The sequence below is a fragment of the Bos indicus x Bos taurus genome, chromosome 24 (assembly GCF_003369695.1).
Source record: "Bos indicus x Bos taurus breed Angus x Brahman F1 hybrid chromosome 24, Bos_hybrid_MaternalHap_v2.0, whole genome shotgun sequence".
NCBI classification, from domain to species: domain Eukaryota; kingdom Metazoa; phylum Chordata; class Mammalia; order Artiodactyla; family Bovidae; genus Bos; species Bos indicus x Bos taurus.
The window spans coordinates 24,079,981-24,096,196 of record NC_040099.1 but is presented as its reverse complement, the minus strand read 5'-3'; the positions used below and the strand labels follow the sequence as shown (position 1 = coordinate 24,096,196).

General features: G+C 36.7%; 1 protein-coding gene across 1 annotated transcript in view; it reads right to left on the bottom strand.

The window, feature by feature from the left end:
* Positions 1 to 16,216, bottom strand: part of CCDC178 (coiled-coil domain containing 178) — a 384,374-nt gene that overhangs the window by 283,891 nt on the left and 84,267 nt on the right. Inside the window, exons 10-12 of the mRNA XM_027525955.1 lie at positions 12,300 to 12,395; positions 12,013 to 12,149; positions 2,914 to 3,097 (exon numbers count right to left, since the gene is read on the bottom strand). Coding sequence (XP_027381756.1) covers positions 2,914 to 3,097; positions 12,013 to 12,149; positions 12,300 to 12,395 — 417 coding nt within the window. The remainder of the gene's footprint in view (positions 1 to 2,913; positions 3,098 to 12,012; positions 12,150 to 12,299; positions 12,396 to 16,216) is intronic.

The window sequence follows — 16,216 nt, the reverse complement described above, 5'->3', positions numbered from 1 at the left end:
GACCTGCATATAATAAGCTTGCAGAAAACTCTGTCACGCTTTCTACTGCCATCCTTCTTTTCTACTAAGTTTCCACTTAGTTCTAAAACTATAAGTTTATTCTGGAATCAGAGTGGCTTCATATTTTACTTTTCTACCAAACTTGCAATATGTCTGAGCAAAAAGCCCTGCAAATTCCTGCAGCTTGCAAAGAAATCTTCTACTGAAGTGTTAAGAAGTTCTTAACATCTGATGAGAGCTTTCAAGATTTATTTTTTACAATATCACATTCTCCAGATAACACTGGATGGTTTTCTGGTCACACCATAATTGAACACACTTTTCCTTTTATTGATTCATCTCCCATCACTATTAGCTAATTTTATCTTGCTGTTGCCAAGTCGCTTCAGTCGTGTCCGACTCTGTGCGACCCCGTAGATGGAAGCCCACCAGATTCCCCTGTCCCTGGGATTCTCCAGGCACGAACACTGGAGTGGGTTGCCATTTCCTTCTCCAGTGCATGAAAGTGAAAAGTGAAAGGGAAGTTGCTTAGTCGTGTCCAACTCTTCACGACCCCATGGACTGCAGCCTACCAGGCTCCTCCGTCCATGAAATTTTCCAGGTGAGAGTACTAGGACTTGGCTAATCACGTCTTTTCTGAATAGACCAGTTATTAGGATTGAATGTATGGAAATACTGTGGCAAATCATTTACAACAGCTGGAAAATTCCAGAAACTGCTAGATATTTTGATTGTTCAGAGTTGCTTCTAGTCTAAGTTGCCTAAAACTTATTGGGGCATTTTATAATGCATTTGAAAAATAAAATTCAGAAAGTCTACTTCTAAGACACTAGAAGGTTATTTTTCAAATCTAGCTCAGAGGTGGTTTGGTTGTAATTAATTTCTGGAAGACATGTACTAAGGACTAATTTCAGGCCAGGATCAACAAATACACAAAATTTTCTGCAAGGAAAACATGATGCCCTGACTCAGAAGATTATATAGACTTTCCTTAATTAGTCAATGAAATACAGTGGTTCATTACAAAGGGAGAAATTATAAAAAATAAATTACTAGAAATACAAATTATCTAAGAACTAGCTATAAATTTGCTTTTAAGTTACCACCATTCTGACACATAAATACATCACAGAAATTTAGTGTCCTATATATATTCAATTCAGAGATTAGCAGACATGTTTAACAATAGGGAGTATTTACTGAATGGAGTAATTTCATTCTGTTACTTCTGTCTAGTTATCTCTCAGCTACCACAGGGTGATAAAGAATCTGATGAACAACTCCTTCAATTCTGCTTGATCTAGCCAGAGAGACACTTTGCCTTGGCAAAGCAAGTACAGTGGAGTCAAATCAAATTTGCACTTAACCTATAAATTGTAGTTTATGGCATCAGGAAAATTTAGAAAAAAATAAACAGTTCAATACAACAACCTTCTTAATAAGTGAGTGCCTCAGATTAGTGAAGCAATACATGTGAAGAATTAAAGTAGGTTGTGACAGCTATGGGACAAATACATGAATATTAAGGGTTTCCTGTCAACTGAAAAAAATAAAACATTGTTAAATGGCCAAATCAGTGCTTGGCATTTTCACTGACAGTTTCAATGAAAAAGTTAATCGATGGCCATAGATACACACATATTAATGAAAAATTAAATTATAAATAACATAATCATGGCCACATTTCTAAAATAATTTTTAGATTAATTTTTGCTATATATAGTTTTTATTATACTAATTTTGGAATAAATAAGATACTAGAATCCTATTCAACAAATAACCCATGGGACGAGACACAGGCCATAGCACACCAAGTCAGCCGGACAGCTGGTCTCAGTGTGGGAAGAAAACCCTGATCTTTCAACACAGAACCACTTATGGGAAGGCAATCTACATGTCCTAAGGTTAGATAGCACCAGACAAAGTCTTCATTGAAAATAGTTCTACTACAGGGCCTGGACAGAAATGTAGATTCTACATGTTACAGATACTTGTATAACCAAAATCTTTAATTAAAAAAAGAATGCTGTGGGACTTCCCTGGTGGTTCAGTGTTTAAGAATTTTCCTGCCAATGCAGGGGATACAGGTTCAACTCCTGGTCTGGAAACTAAGATCCCACGTGATGAAGGGCAACTTAGCCCACATACACCACAACTACTAAAGCCCGTGCTCCCTAGAGCCCATGCTCTGCAACAAGAGAAGTTTCCACAAGGAGAAGCCCAAGCACTGCAACTAGACAGCAGCCCCTGCTCACCACGACTAGGGAAAGTCTGCTCTCAGCAACAAAGACCCAGGACAGCCACCCACCCCCCACCAAAAAAAATGTCAAAGATGGGAGAGGTTTGGATGTGACGTGTGGTGGACAAAAGTAGCCTGTTAAAGTGGTCCTTCAGGTGTGGTAAAATGAAGTTGACTTTGCTAGTCTCTATTTCAAGTGGCAGGGAGTGGCTATTTGTCATCTCTCTCACTTAGGAGTGAATTTGAGGTCTATAAGCAGTTGTTTTCACAGCGCTGTGGTCAACTAATTGCTTGGTACTCTGGAAGCTAATAACTTGCAGGTCTAATGTAGGTACTCTTCCCATCATCCCTTCTTCCTGCCAGAGACAGAAACTATTTTACATGTTAGATATGTAGGAGGAGACTGAACCAAGCAGCACTCTCTTCTGGTGATCCAGCTAGTTTAAGGTTGGTGATAGAAAAGAGTAGGCACAAGTGTTGATTAGCTACATTGAGCCCCATTTCTCTTCTATTAAGGCTGACCTCTAAAGAAAAGTTGATTTTTCTTCTGATTTATAGGATTGACTTTTCTGAAAAAAACTAATACAGTTTAAATGAAAATCTATCAATATTGAATCAATAAAGTTCAGGCTCATTACCCTTTTTATAACTAAGAAGAACACAGAGACACAAACCTTGAATTTTCTTCTCACTTCTGCTACTTTCTGTTCTAATTCCTCTGTTTTAAATCTGGTTAGGTGATAAATAGCACCGATGTTATAAGCTTCGTTGTATAGTTGTTTAAGAAACTCTTCATTTCTTGACCTCATTTTCAACAGAGATTGGATTTCGGACTCAAGCTCTGATTTTTTCCTTATACTGTAAAAAAAAAATAAATAAAGCATAAATATTGATATATTCCAAAAGAGGATATATTGAGGCAAATATATTTAATAATGATAAAAGGGAACAAAATCGTATTTTATGTTGCCAAAAATACAAAATGACCATATACTTAATCTAAACTAAGAGAAAAAATACATCCCAAAATTCCATTTCTTTTCCTGCTTCTCCTGAAGGCTACTTCTAATTGTTAAGCTGTGCTCGATATTAGGAGAAAAAGCATATTAATAAGAAAGGCTTGGCAAACCAAGATGCTCAAATTTCAGAGCACTGATTTCCTTCTATAGCCACCCATCCTTTCTAATCCTGCATAACATTGCTACCAAGAATAATAAAATTCAAGAAAAATTCAGCCCATGAAAAAGAGAAACAACAAAACTCAACAAAAGAAAACAACTAAAACTCTCAAAAAGAAAACCAATAGCTAAGGGAAAAGAGTTGGTAGGGAAAAAAGGAAGGTAAGACACTAATATCACTGTAAGATTCTCAAAGACACAGAGAAGTACAAGATTCTGTGGCACACTGCTGCTGCTGCTAAGTCACTTCAGTCGTGTCCGACTCTGTTCGACCCCACAGATGGCAGCCCACCAGGCAAGAACACTGGAGTGGGTTGCCATTTCCTTCTCCAATGCATGAAAGTGAAAAGTGAAAGTGAAACTGCTCAGTCGTGTCTGACTCTTCGCGACCCCATGGATTGCAGCCTACCAGGCTCCTCCATCCATGGGATTTTCCAGGCAAGAGTACTGGAGTGGGGTGCCATTGCCTTCTCCCTATGGCACACTGCTGCTGCTAAGTCGCTTCAGTCGTGTCCGACTCTGTGCAACCCCATAGACGGCAGCCCACCAGGCTCCCCCATCCCTGGGATTCTCCAGGCAAGAACACTGGAGTGGGTTGCCATTTCCTTCTCCAATGCATGAAAGTGAAAAGTGAAAGTGAAGTCACTCAGTCGTGTCTGATTCCTAGCGACCCCATGGACTTCAGCCCACCAGGCTCCTCCGTCCATGGGATTCTCCAGGCAAGAGTACTGGAGTGGGGTGCCATTGCCTTCTCCGATGGCACACTAGATGTCCATATTAGCTGTCCATACTAGTTGTCCACAGACTGGTTGTCCACTAGGTTCTATGGCAGTTACTGCCCACACTGGGTACTGTCTTTGTTCCAAATATAAGTCACTGAGGCATACAATATAAGAAAATACAGAAAGTATATATAGTTACACTCACAAATGAGGTAACCATTTTTGTAGAATAGAAATGGAACTGGAAAGCAAAGCAGCAGTTAGGGCCTTAAGGACAGCCACTACAAAAGAAACCAAAAAAGTAACTCTGTGAGGTCACTGAGGTCTGGTAATTATTTCACAAGGTATATGTATGTCAAATCGTCACATTTCATGCTTTTAATGTATACAATTTTGTCATTTGCACCTCAATAACACTGAAAAAATTGTAAATAAAATGATAGGAGGTGTATGTAACAAAATTTTATGTGAAAAATTTCCAGTACTGAAAACCAGGATGGGTCATTAAATTGAAAAGTCCCACGTAATACTAAACTGGATATATTAGACACCCAGAAACACACACCCCTGTAGATGTGTGTGCGACTGTGAAATTTCAGAACTCTGAAAATAGGAAGAGAAAATTCTAAACTTCCCAGACAGAAAAAAACAGATTATCTACAAAGAAATGATATCCAAATATCATCAGACGTCTTATCAAGCAAAACTAAATGAAATACAGGTAAGCTCAGATTTAATGTAAAACATGATGATTATAATTAATAGTAGTAAAAATAATACTGTATTAAATACAGGAAATTTGCTAAGACTGTATATCTCAATAGCCAGTATTCTGGCCTGGAGAATTCAGAGACTATATAGTCCATGGAGTTGCAAAGAGTCGGACACAACTGAGTGACCTTCACTTTCACACCACATGCATACACACAGAAGGTAACTGCATGAGATGATGGCTTAGTTAGCTTGATTGGGATAATCATTTCACTATGTACATTCAAGGAAATGGCAACCCACTTCAGTACTCTTGCCTGGAAAATCCCATGGACAATGGAACCCGGTAGGCTACAGTCCATGGGGTCGCAAAGAGTCAGATACGACTGAGCAACTTCATTTTCACTTATGTACATTCAAATCATCATAATATACACCTTACATGTGTACAATAGTTTAAAGATTAAATGAAAGAATAAAATGAATAATACTTTCAAACTAATGAGAAAAAATCACTTCAGATCTAGAATATGATACCTTGAGAAAATCCTTGTTTGAATGAATATGGATTGAATAGAAACTGAGGTGTGAGTTTATGGAAACAGGAGTGTCTATTTGAATAAGATTTTTCTCACAAAGAATGGAAGGGCATTTTGGGGATGCAGTGCTCTGCTTTATCTTGTGTTTGCTTTTTATAAACTGAGCAATATTATACAATGTTAATAAAGTAGTAAAATAGAGAAAAATAACAATAATTCATGGAAAAGAGGAAAAATTGTGTCAAGCCTCTGAGTGTATTAAGCGAGAATAGCGTCCATGTGGCAAGTACATGGGTAGTGAGCACTCCTGTACAGAAGCTGCTGCTGCTGCTGCTGCTAAGTCACTTCAGTCGTGTCCGACTCTGTGCGACCCCATAGACGGCAGCCCACCAGGCTCCCCTGTCCCTGGGATTCTCCAGGCAAGAACACTGGGTTGCCATTTCCTTCTCCAATGCGTGAAAGTAAAAAGTGAAAGTGAAGTCACTCAGTCGGGTCCGACTCTTAGCAACCCCATGGACTGCAGCCTACCAGGCTCCTCCGTCCATGGGATTTTCCAGGCAAGAGTACTGCAGTGGGGTGCCATTGCTTTTTCCGCCTATACAGAAGAGTCTTCCATTATTATATCAGAATGTGTGAAGACAGATGCAAATAGGTTGGTAAGAGAAAAGGTAATTCCCATTTAATTGCATGTATGTTCTTTATGAATTACAATGGGAGATTATTAGCTTAAAATGAGGTAATGTGCATATTAGGATTGAGGTGAATGAGAAGATATGAAACAGTTGTCAGAAAAACTGAAGTGTCTAGAAATTTCTTGGTGTGTTAAATATCGCTTGAGACTTATAGTCATAGAATTTAAGTTATACTCAAGGGCAAATGTATTCCAATGTTAATGAAGCTTAAATATGAGGGCCTCTAACTGACCCCTAGCCCTTAAAAAGTCCTTTAAGTGCCCCTAATGTTATTTTTACATGGTCATATGTTTTTGTTAAGTTTGCAAAAATGAGATATTATAACCACAACAGTCTATAAGACTGTTTTCTCTATTTTTCCTTTTCTAATATAATTTATCTTCTGTCAAGCGACATTAAAATAGCTACGGGCCCTCTGTATTATAATTTTATGCTCCTTCTTTCATAAAGAGGCTTCGCCTTCTATAACCTTTGAAAGTGATAGTGAAGTCGCTCAGTTGTGTCCAACTCTTTGCAACCCCATGGACTGTAGCCTACTAGGCTCCTCCATACGTGGGATTTTCCAGGCAAGAGTACTGGAGTGGGTTGTCATTTCCTTCTCCTGTATAACCTTTTAGGGTCCACCAAACCAGTATCCACCCATGATGACAGTTAGCACAGTTGTGTTTTCTTAGCCACAATCAACTGTTAGGATCCTGGTTTAGTCCAAAGATATACTTTCAGGTCATAGAAACAAAGTTTTGGAAGTTATTTTAAATGAATGCTTATTTTGATTACAAGTAGGTTGTATATAAAAGGAAGGAAGACAAGAAGGGGATATACAAATACACTAGGGATGAGAGACTAATCATCATAAAGGGTCATATAATTGCTGCAGCGACGTAGTACGGGAGGAAGTAAGCTGAAGAGACAGGTTCTGGTTGTCAGGGAGTGGATTCTTAAAATCAAGATCAGCAGGTAACTCCAATGTTGGAAATGACAAGATGGTTCGTGTGAGGTAGAAGACAAGATGGTTAGGAATCTGGAGGTCTAAGAACTGAGAATCCGAGTTCTAATACGTACTTTAATAGAGACCAAATTCAGATTTTGATTGCTTCTGAAGAGGGAGAGAACAGAAACAGGAAGGGCTACTTACTTGCAAGATTTCAATCCCTTTTTAAAAAGTCTAAAGTAGGCTAATGCATCTCTGAGTAGTTAAGTTTGAATAGGGCATATACCATTTTCTCTTTTAATATCTGAAAACTTAAAAAATAAAGTAAAACCAAAATAGCTTAAGCATTTTCATTCAAAAGTTTGCTGCTAAATGCTTAAAAAATCATATTCTATATCTCTACTCCTAAGAAGTAACTCAGATTAATAGGCTGATAAGATATAGCTACACGAGTATGAAAAACACAGTACCCTAAATATTCTAGGGCTCATTCTAAGTATTCTAGGCTGTTCAACAATTTCAATCATATTCTAACTGCTGTCTCTGCAAATAAATTACCATCCTGTTAACTCTTGATAAACATATTTCATAAAATATATCAGTCTGTCTTTATAGTGTTCAATAGCCTTTTGCTCATTTCCCTCAGTGATCAATCCCATCTTTGGCTCACTGCAGTTACAGTGGCATTTTCTTGCTTGAGGTATGGTAGAGCATTAGAAGTAGGTATTTAGAATATTTTACAGAGCTTAAATGTAAGAAAATGGCTGTATAGAAATTCATACCACACAGTTAACTTCAGCAAACTAAATCCAAATGAATCAACTTCAAGTCATCTTAAACAAGTTTATTTCCTTGACGTGGGTTGCTGAAGCCTGTCATGTGAGTAAGCAATCAAGTAAAATTTTGTGCTCACATCAAAAGTCCCAGATACAAGGGGGCCATGGTAAATGGATGCTGGCTTATGTGAAAGACAAAATTATTAAATTATGCACTGCTACTCCAAGGTAAGTAATCATATACCATCATCATCACTGAAAGGTCTTGCAGATATTTGTTATACACAGAGTACTGAACAAAATTTCTTGAAAATTGCATCTATCTTTTAATATTTCCATTTAATAAATGGACTATATAGGAACAATAGATCATATACTTAATTATTTAATTAATATCTTCATGTTAGCATAGGTGCATACTAGAACAAGTTCATGTACTGCTCAGCTTCAATAAGTGGTAGAGTCTGGAAAGCAGTTTTAGAGAGGTGTTAGGAACTTCAAAGTATTACAGCCAATCTTTTCCTATAAATCTATTTAACATTTGTAAATAGCAATGATGCTAAGAAATATTTTTAAACAAAAAATCATATATATTTCAAATAAATCATAAAAATAAAATCTTAATATTAGAGTAATTCTCACAAAAATTAAGGTTCACCCATATAATATGACTTTTGTATAGATATTTAGATATTTAAATGATGTATTTGAAATCTGTATAACAATATGACAAGAATTCAACTATACCATGATGGGAATAAAATCAGAACACACAGTTTCATCAAGAAAGAAATAGCAATATATTAATAGTGATTACTTCTATTGACATGATTTTAGGTTTTCAGTCTGTTTTTGTACATTTTACATTTTCTTCTCTACACTAAATATGCATTACAATCAAGCTGCTAAAAAGATCATACAAGATGCTTTTGCTCTGAATGCCCTGGAAATTTGATAAAATGGAGCTTTGAATATCATAGTTTGGGAAATTTAAAAAAAAAAAGTCTTGGGCATATCCAAGGAAACAAACTGAAAAGCAGAACCACTCTCAAAAATACAAAGATGCAAATGATTAACAACTTTTCCCTAAGACTCAAAGATTTCCCACATATAGTTTCCAAAAGAAAATGGACAACTCACATTAAAGATAGCCAAGAACACAGGGGTAAGAGACAGCAAAAGCATCAGCTAGAAGAATAAGATACAGAAGCAAATGACAAAATTACACATATTTACATTATCAGACATAGATTGTAAAATCACTATTCATATTATGTTTAAGAAGCAAAAGATAAGCTTTAAACATCTGCAAAAAAACAAAGAATCATAAAATGATTTAGAAGACTTGGAAGTAAAGCAAATGAAATTTGGAAATGAGTATTTTTGCATCTATCTATCTCAGTAAGAGACTTGCAAAAACAAGATTATCCTAAGAACTTCTGTGACATATGAACTGCTGATTTATGTGATCACATTTTGCCTCGGTCCTTTGTTTTCTCTTCTTTTCGAACATTACTTAGACACATGGCAGCTATGATCTTATCTGCACATCTTTCAATTTCTCTTTCATTCTGCAAACCTTTCACCACTTCTCTCTTCAACATTGCTTCTTCTCAATCTGCTGCTAAAATCACTGATTTAATTTTAAGTTTCAGATACAAATTTGAGAAAAGAAAGTAGTAAGTGACATCTTAAGGTATTACATGAACAAGCATAATGTATACTATGGAAATTCTTCTCTATAACCATGGTTACATTCCCACTTCCTGTACTAGTGTTCCCAATAGTTCATTATCTATCTTTTTAAGATTAGACTTCCTGCCTGGTTAACATTGGACTTGGCTATATGACTTGTTTTGGTCAATGGAGTATGAACAGAAGTAAAATTTTTCATCTTTTATGGAAGCTGTAGAGCCACTGAGTGATCTCACTAATGTACTTGTGCTACCAAAGCAACATGCCCTAGAAGGATCTGATCCTTCACCTGGATCTAAGAAGCAGAGATAACATGAAGCACACACAGCAGACACAGCTCGGCTTCAGTATGAATGAGAAATAGACCTTTATACTGTATACCACTGGGCTTCGCAGGTGGCGCTAGTGGTAAAGAACACACCTGCCAATGCAGGAGACAGAGACGTGGGTTTGATCCCTGAGTCAGGAAGATCCCCTGGAGAAGGTCATGGCAACCCACTCCAGTATTCCTCCCTGGAAAATCCCATGGGCAGAGGAGCCTGGCAGCATACAGTCCATAGGGTCACACAGAGTCAGACATGACAAACGATGTAGCATGCACGAACCACTAAGTCTTGGCAGATGCTCATTACTGCTGGATAATCTAACGAAGTTAACTCTCACACTCTTTTCCTTTCCTCCAAAGCTGTCTTGTCATTAGCTTACCAACTTTTCAGACTTTTCTTCTCCTCTGGTTCTCTTTCTTAATAAAGTATACAGCTACAATTTTAGGTTATCCTTTAAAAAACAATGTTCTTTTTGCTTTCTTTAAAATAGTATGTTTAACATACAGATGAATTTTACAAACGGTTTCATTCTATCATCCAAAGATAAAATAAGCACAAAGAAATCGTATCAAACGTCATATACAATTGCCCAGTATCATCATCACCTCTCTCTATTCTTTCCGCTTCCCCTCCTTTCAATAATTAATAATGGATAGCATAGCATGGGGAGAAGGCACTGGTACCCCACTTCAGTACTCTCACCTGGAGAATCCCATGGATGGAGGAGCCTGGTGGGCTGCAGTCCATGGGGTTGCTAAGAGTCGGACACAGCTGAGCGACTTCCCTTTCACTTTTCCTTTCATGTATTAGAGAAGGAAATGGCAACCCACTCCAGTGTTCTTGCCTAGAGAATCCCAGGGACAGGGGAGCCTGGTGGGCTGCCATCTATGGGGTCACACAGAGTTGGACACGACCGAAGTGACTTAGCAGCAGCAGCAGCAGCATAGTATGGGTCAGGAACTATGCTTGATGATGAAGATTCAGTGATGAAGAAAATATGGCCATGGCTTATGTCTTACCATTTGTTAAGGAAGATGGACATCAGTCAAATATTTACATACAAAAACCCTGCAAATTTGACAAGTGATATGAAGCAGAAGAGAAAATGTGCCATCTACACACATACTAGAGGAACTGGATTTAACCGGACAATCAATGGAGGCTTCCCAGAACTGACTCCTCAGCTGTAATCTTCAGGATAGACAGCAATTTGCTAAGTAGAAGTTAAAGGAATAGCATTTATTGAAAAGAAATTAGCATGAAAACACCTTAGAGGCTGGAGAAAAAAAAGTAACAAGGAGGAGAAGCTGAAGTAAGGACACTATATTTGAACCAAGTAATAAGGATGCAATTCATGGGGTCGCAAAGAGTCGGACATGACTGAGCGACTGAACTGAACTGAACTGAATAAGGATGAACCTTGTGTTGCAGAACCAGGCCTACCTGCCTACTGAGGGACCTTGTGGGATACATTAAGGTGGGACCTTTGTCCCCTCACCCTGCTAAAATCAGTGTAAGTATGGAGGGAAATGGATCATATTTAGTTTAAAAATTAGAAGAAAAAAAGAATGCACTAACCATAATGTAGATAATGCATTAAAAAGGGAACATAGTTACTGCAGGAAAATCAGCGTTGAAAGGGAGCTATGCTCATCACTATACCACCGATGCTACACAAAACCAGTTTTGGAAAACATCATAAGTTCAGTTTGTACCAAAGTTCTTCTGGTGTAGAATGAACCAGACAGATTAAAAATTTATTTAGTATGTGGAACATTTCCTGTTAACATGTTGACTATGAGGGTTGAAATAAAAAGAGGAATCAAGAAAATTCATAGGTTTTTGAGCCGAGAAATCTAGTTTATCAGTTTCAGGGAAGAATTGAGTATTGACTGAAGGAGATCATGAGATTGATTAGACATATTTTAAAGTATTTTTTGAGTATAAGAGAACATGTTAAAAGGAAGTGATATGAATGAGTGTAAAACTTCTTATAAGATCATTTTTTCACTATGTTAATTTTTCTAAAGGGATTCAGAATGATTAAAGAGCAACATTTGGGATAGAAATAAAATGTGAGTTAGTCATAAACACAAACACCATTACACCATCCACAAATGAAGGAACACAAGATGAAGTCATTTATCATATTTAACATATTAGATATGTTACATAAGAATGAAAAGCATATTGGCGGTATTACCTGTCATTGATATAACCTAGTACAGTGTCAATATCAGTACTGAGTCTTTTATTTTCTTCCACCAATTGAGAACATGCTATTGAAATATCAGAAAAATCCTTTGCAATATTAGAAAGTTCAGTATCCCATGTTGATTTCTTAAAAAAAAAAACAGAATCATTTATACATGTTTACATAACTTAAAAAGAAAAAAAATGTGTAATAATGAAATTACTTTTAGTTGTATAAGATAATAGTTGGGAAAACAGAATGAAGCTCTAGTGGGAAATATGGAAACATCAACTTACCGTGGCATAAAAATTATTAAGTACTTCCAAATATTCACTTTCATAAATTTTTCTCTTCCAGTGTAGTTGATCATAAAGCCTTTTCAAATCATCTAGCTAAAGAAAAAATACATACATACACAAAATAAGTTGTGGTGCTTTCCATTCTTTTGTAAAGTAAGAAATAAATTATCTTTCAAATTATGCAACTACAGTAACTTAAATATTAATTTAAATATTATAAAATAACAATGCAGGCTGTTTTCATTATGAAAACTGATGCAAGATTCCAAATACAATTTAGCAAGTCTAACAGTATTAAAATGAATGATTAATCTTGATAAGATAGAACGTATTTTACTTTTAAGAATTGATAAAAATTAGAAAATTTAAATTGCCAATACTGCTATCAACAAATTAAAGAAGAAAATAACATGAAGATGGCCAAAATGCCACAAAAAAGCCATTGACAAACTCACTAGTTTCCATAATTTTTCACCTAGCAAAAGGAAAACATACCCAAATATAAAGAACCAACATGTAATATCAAAATAAATCATAAAATGCTGAACCCACGCCCACTGAACTCAAAAATGAGGCCACATTATCTTTCATCACCACTGTTATTAATCATGTTTTGTGAAATTTAGCTAAATCCAAGTGGATAAAGAAACCAAATGTTACTAGTATAATACTGAATATGAATATATGCCTTCAATTTTAGATGGTATGATTGAATACCTAGGAAGGTAAAATATTCTATTTAAGATCACAATAAATAAATTTGGGGGAGATAGCATAAGAGAATTAATAGTGTTTACCTACAAAGGTACTAATCTGTTAAAAGCATTACAACAATATTTAAAAACTTTTCTCAAAAACATAATATTTGGAAATAAATTCAACACAAAAGGGAGGACCTATAATACAGCAAACAAAAATTCTTATTTAGAAGCTTGTTGTTATTGCTTCGGAGACGGCAATGGCACCCCACTCCAGTACTCTTGCCTGGAAAATCCCATGGATGGAAGAGCCTGGTGGGCTGCAGTCCATGGGGTCGCTAAAGAGTCAGACATGACTGAGCATCTTCACTTTCACTTTTCACTTTCATGCATTGGAGAAGGAAATGGCAACCCACTCCAGTGTTCTTGCCTGGAGAATCCCAGGGACGGGGGAGCCTGGTGGGCTGCCGTCTATGGGGTCGCACAGAGTCGGACACGACTGAAGCGACTTAGCAGCAGCAGTAGCAGTTATTGTTTAGTCACTACGTCATGCCAAGAAAAAACATTTCATAGAAATGTTTAATATACTGTCAGTTATCCCAAAATTAATACAGACAAAATAAAAAGGAGTATTTCCTTTGAAACTTCATGAAATGAAATTCATATGGAAGAAATGTATGCAGAAGCTTTTAAGTTTAATTAGGTCCCATTTGTTTATTTTTGCTTTTATTTCCAATATTCTGGGAGGTGGGTCATAGAGGATCCTGCTGTAATGTATGTCAGAGAGTGTTTTGCCTATGTTTTCCTCTAGGAGTTTTATAGTTTCTGGTCTTACGTTGAGATCTTTAATCCATTTTGAGTTTATTTTTGTATATGGTGTTAGAAAGTGTTCTAGTTTCATTCTTTTACAAGTGGTTGACCAGATTTCCCAGCACCACTTGTTAAAGAGATTGTCTTTAATCCATTGTATATTCTTGCCTCCTTTGTCAAAGATAAGGTGTCCATATGTGCGTGGATTTATCTCTGGGCTTTCTATTTTGTTCCATTGATCTATATTTCTGTCTTTGTGCCAGTACCATACTGTCTTGATAACTGTGGCTTTGTAGTAGAGCCTGAAAGACAGCCTTCAGAATGGGAGAAAATAATAGCAAATGAAGCAACCGACAAACAACTAATCTCAAAAATATACAAGCAACTCCTACAGCTCAACTCCAGAAAAATAAATGAACCAATCAAAAAATGGGCCAAAGATCTAAATAGACATTTCTCCAAAGAAGACATACAGATGGCTAACAAACACATGAAAAGATGCTCAACATCACTCATTATCAGAGAAATGCAAATCAAAACCACTGTGAGGTACCATTTCACACCAGTCAGAATGGCTGCGATCCAAAAGTCTACAAATAATAAATGCTGGAGAGGGTGTGGAGAAAAGGGAACCCTCTTACACTGTTGGTGGGAATGCAAACTAGTACAGCCACTATGGAGAACAGTGTGGAGATTCCTTAAAAAACTGGAAATAGAACTGCCTTATGATCCAGCAATCCCACTGCTGGGCATACACACTGAGGAAACCAGAAGGGAAAGAGACACGTGTACCCCAATGTTCATCGCAGCACTGTTTATAATAGCCAGGACATGGAAGCAACCTAGATGTCCATCAGCAGATGAATGGATAAGAAAGCTGTGGTACATATACACAATGGAGTATTACTCAGCCATTAAAAAGAATACATTTGAATCAGTTCTAATGAGGTGGATGAAACTGGAGCCTATTATACAGAGTGAAGTAAGCCAGAAGGAAAAACACCAATACAGTATACTAACGCATATATATGGAATTTAGAAAGATGGTAACAATAACCCTGTATACGAGACAGCAAAAGAGACACTGATGTATAGAACAGTCTTATGGACTCTGTGGGAGAGGGAGAGGGTGGGAAGATTTGGGAGAATGGCATTGAAACATGTGAAATGTCATGTATGAAACGAGATGCCAGTCCAGGTTCAATGCACGATGCTGGATGCTTGGGGCTGGTGCACTGGGACGACCCAGAGGGATGGTATGGGGAGGGAGGAGGGAGGAGGGTTCAGGATGGGGAACACATGTATACCTGTGGTGGATTCATTTTGATATTTGGCAAAACTAATACAATTATGTAAGGTTTAAAAATAAAATAAAATTAATTAAAAAAAAGAAAAAAAAAAAAGAAATGTATGTGAAGCTAGACAAGAGGTATCTGAAAAATAAGAATATTTGAAACTTGCTACCAGATATTAAAACATCTTATAATACCACTATATTAAAGGAGTATTTATTTTTGGCATTGCAATAAAGAAAGAAGGAAAAACTAGAGCCTCACAATCTGAATTCATTTTTTAAAGTATTTGAATTCAGTGAGAAAGAAGTTATTTAATTAATGGGTTAGAATAATATAGAACTTCTGTTTAAAAGAAAAAAAAAGTGATATTTCTATTTCACATTCAACTGACTTCATAACAAACATAAATTTCAGATTGAGGAAACCTAAATACAAACACAAAAACAGTACAAATTAAACAATATGATTCTATTTGCATAATCTTGGACTGAAAGAGAATGTTACCTCTCCAAACAAACCAAGATTTGTGATGTATCCAATGGCATATTTTACAAAAGTTGTGTGGCAAAAGGCAACATAAACAACACTGAAGGAGAAGTTTAGACTGAGAAAAATCTGAGATATAGTTAGTCCTCATGAAGGATATCGGTGGACGTGGTGGATTAAAAACATCTGAAAGCTCTTCTCCATAAAGGTAATGAGAAATCTGGCTCAAAAAAAAGCCAAAATTAGCTTTTTCAGAACTTTGAAAATTGAAAGAAGGCTTGCAGCAAATGGGGAGCACCTATTAAGATAACAGTTTAATCTGAGTGAGAGGTGTGAGCTTTGTGTGTTTCAACTTGTCCTAATCCTTCCCTCCAGGTTCATAATAGCCTTGCGTGCTCAGTTTCTTTCGACTCATTCCAACCCCATGGACTGTACCCACCAGGCTCCTCTGTTCACGGAATTTTCCAGACAAGAATACTGGAGTGGGTTACCATTTCCGTCTCCAGGGGGTCTTCCTGACTCGGGATCGAATTCCGGTCTTCTGCATTTCATGCTTGGCAGGTGGGATTCTTTACCAATGAGTCTGAATCTATTATATAATAATAGGCTCATATTAATCTTGAAT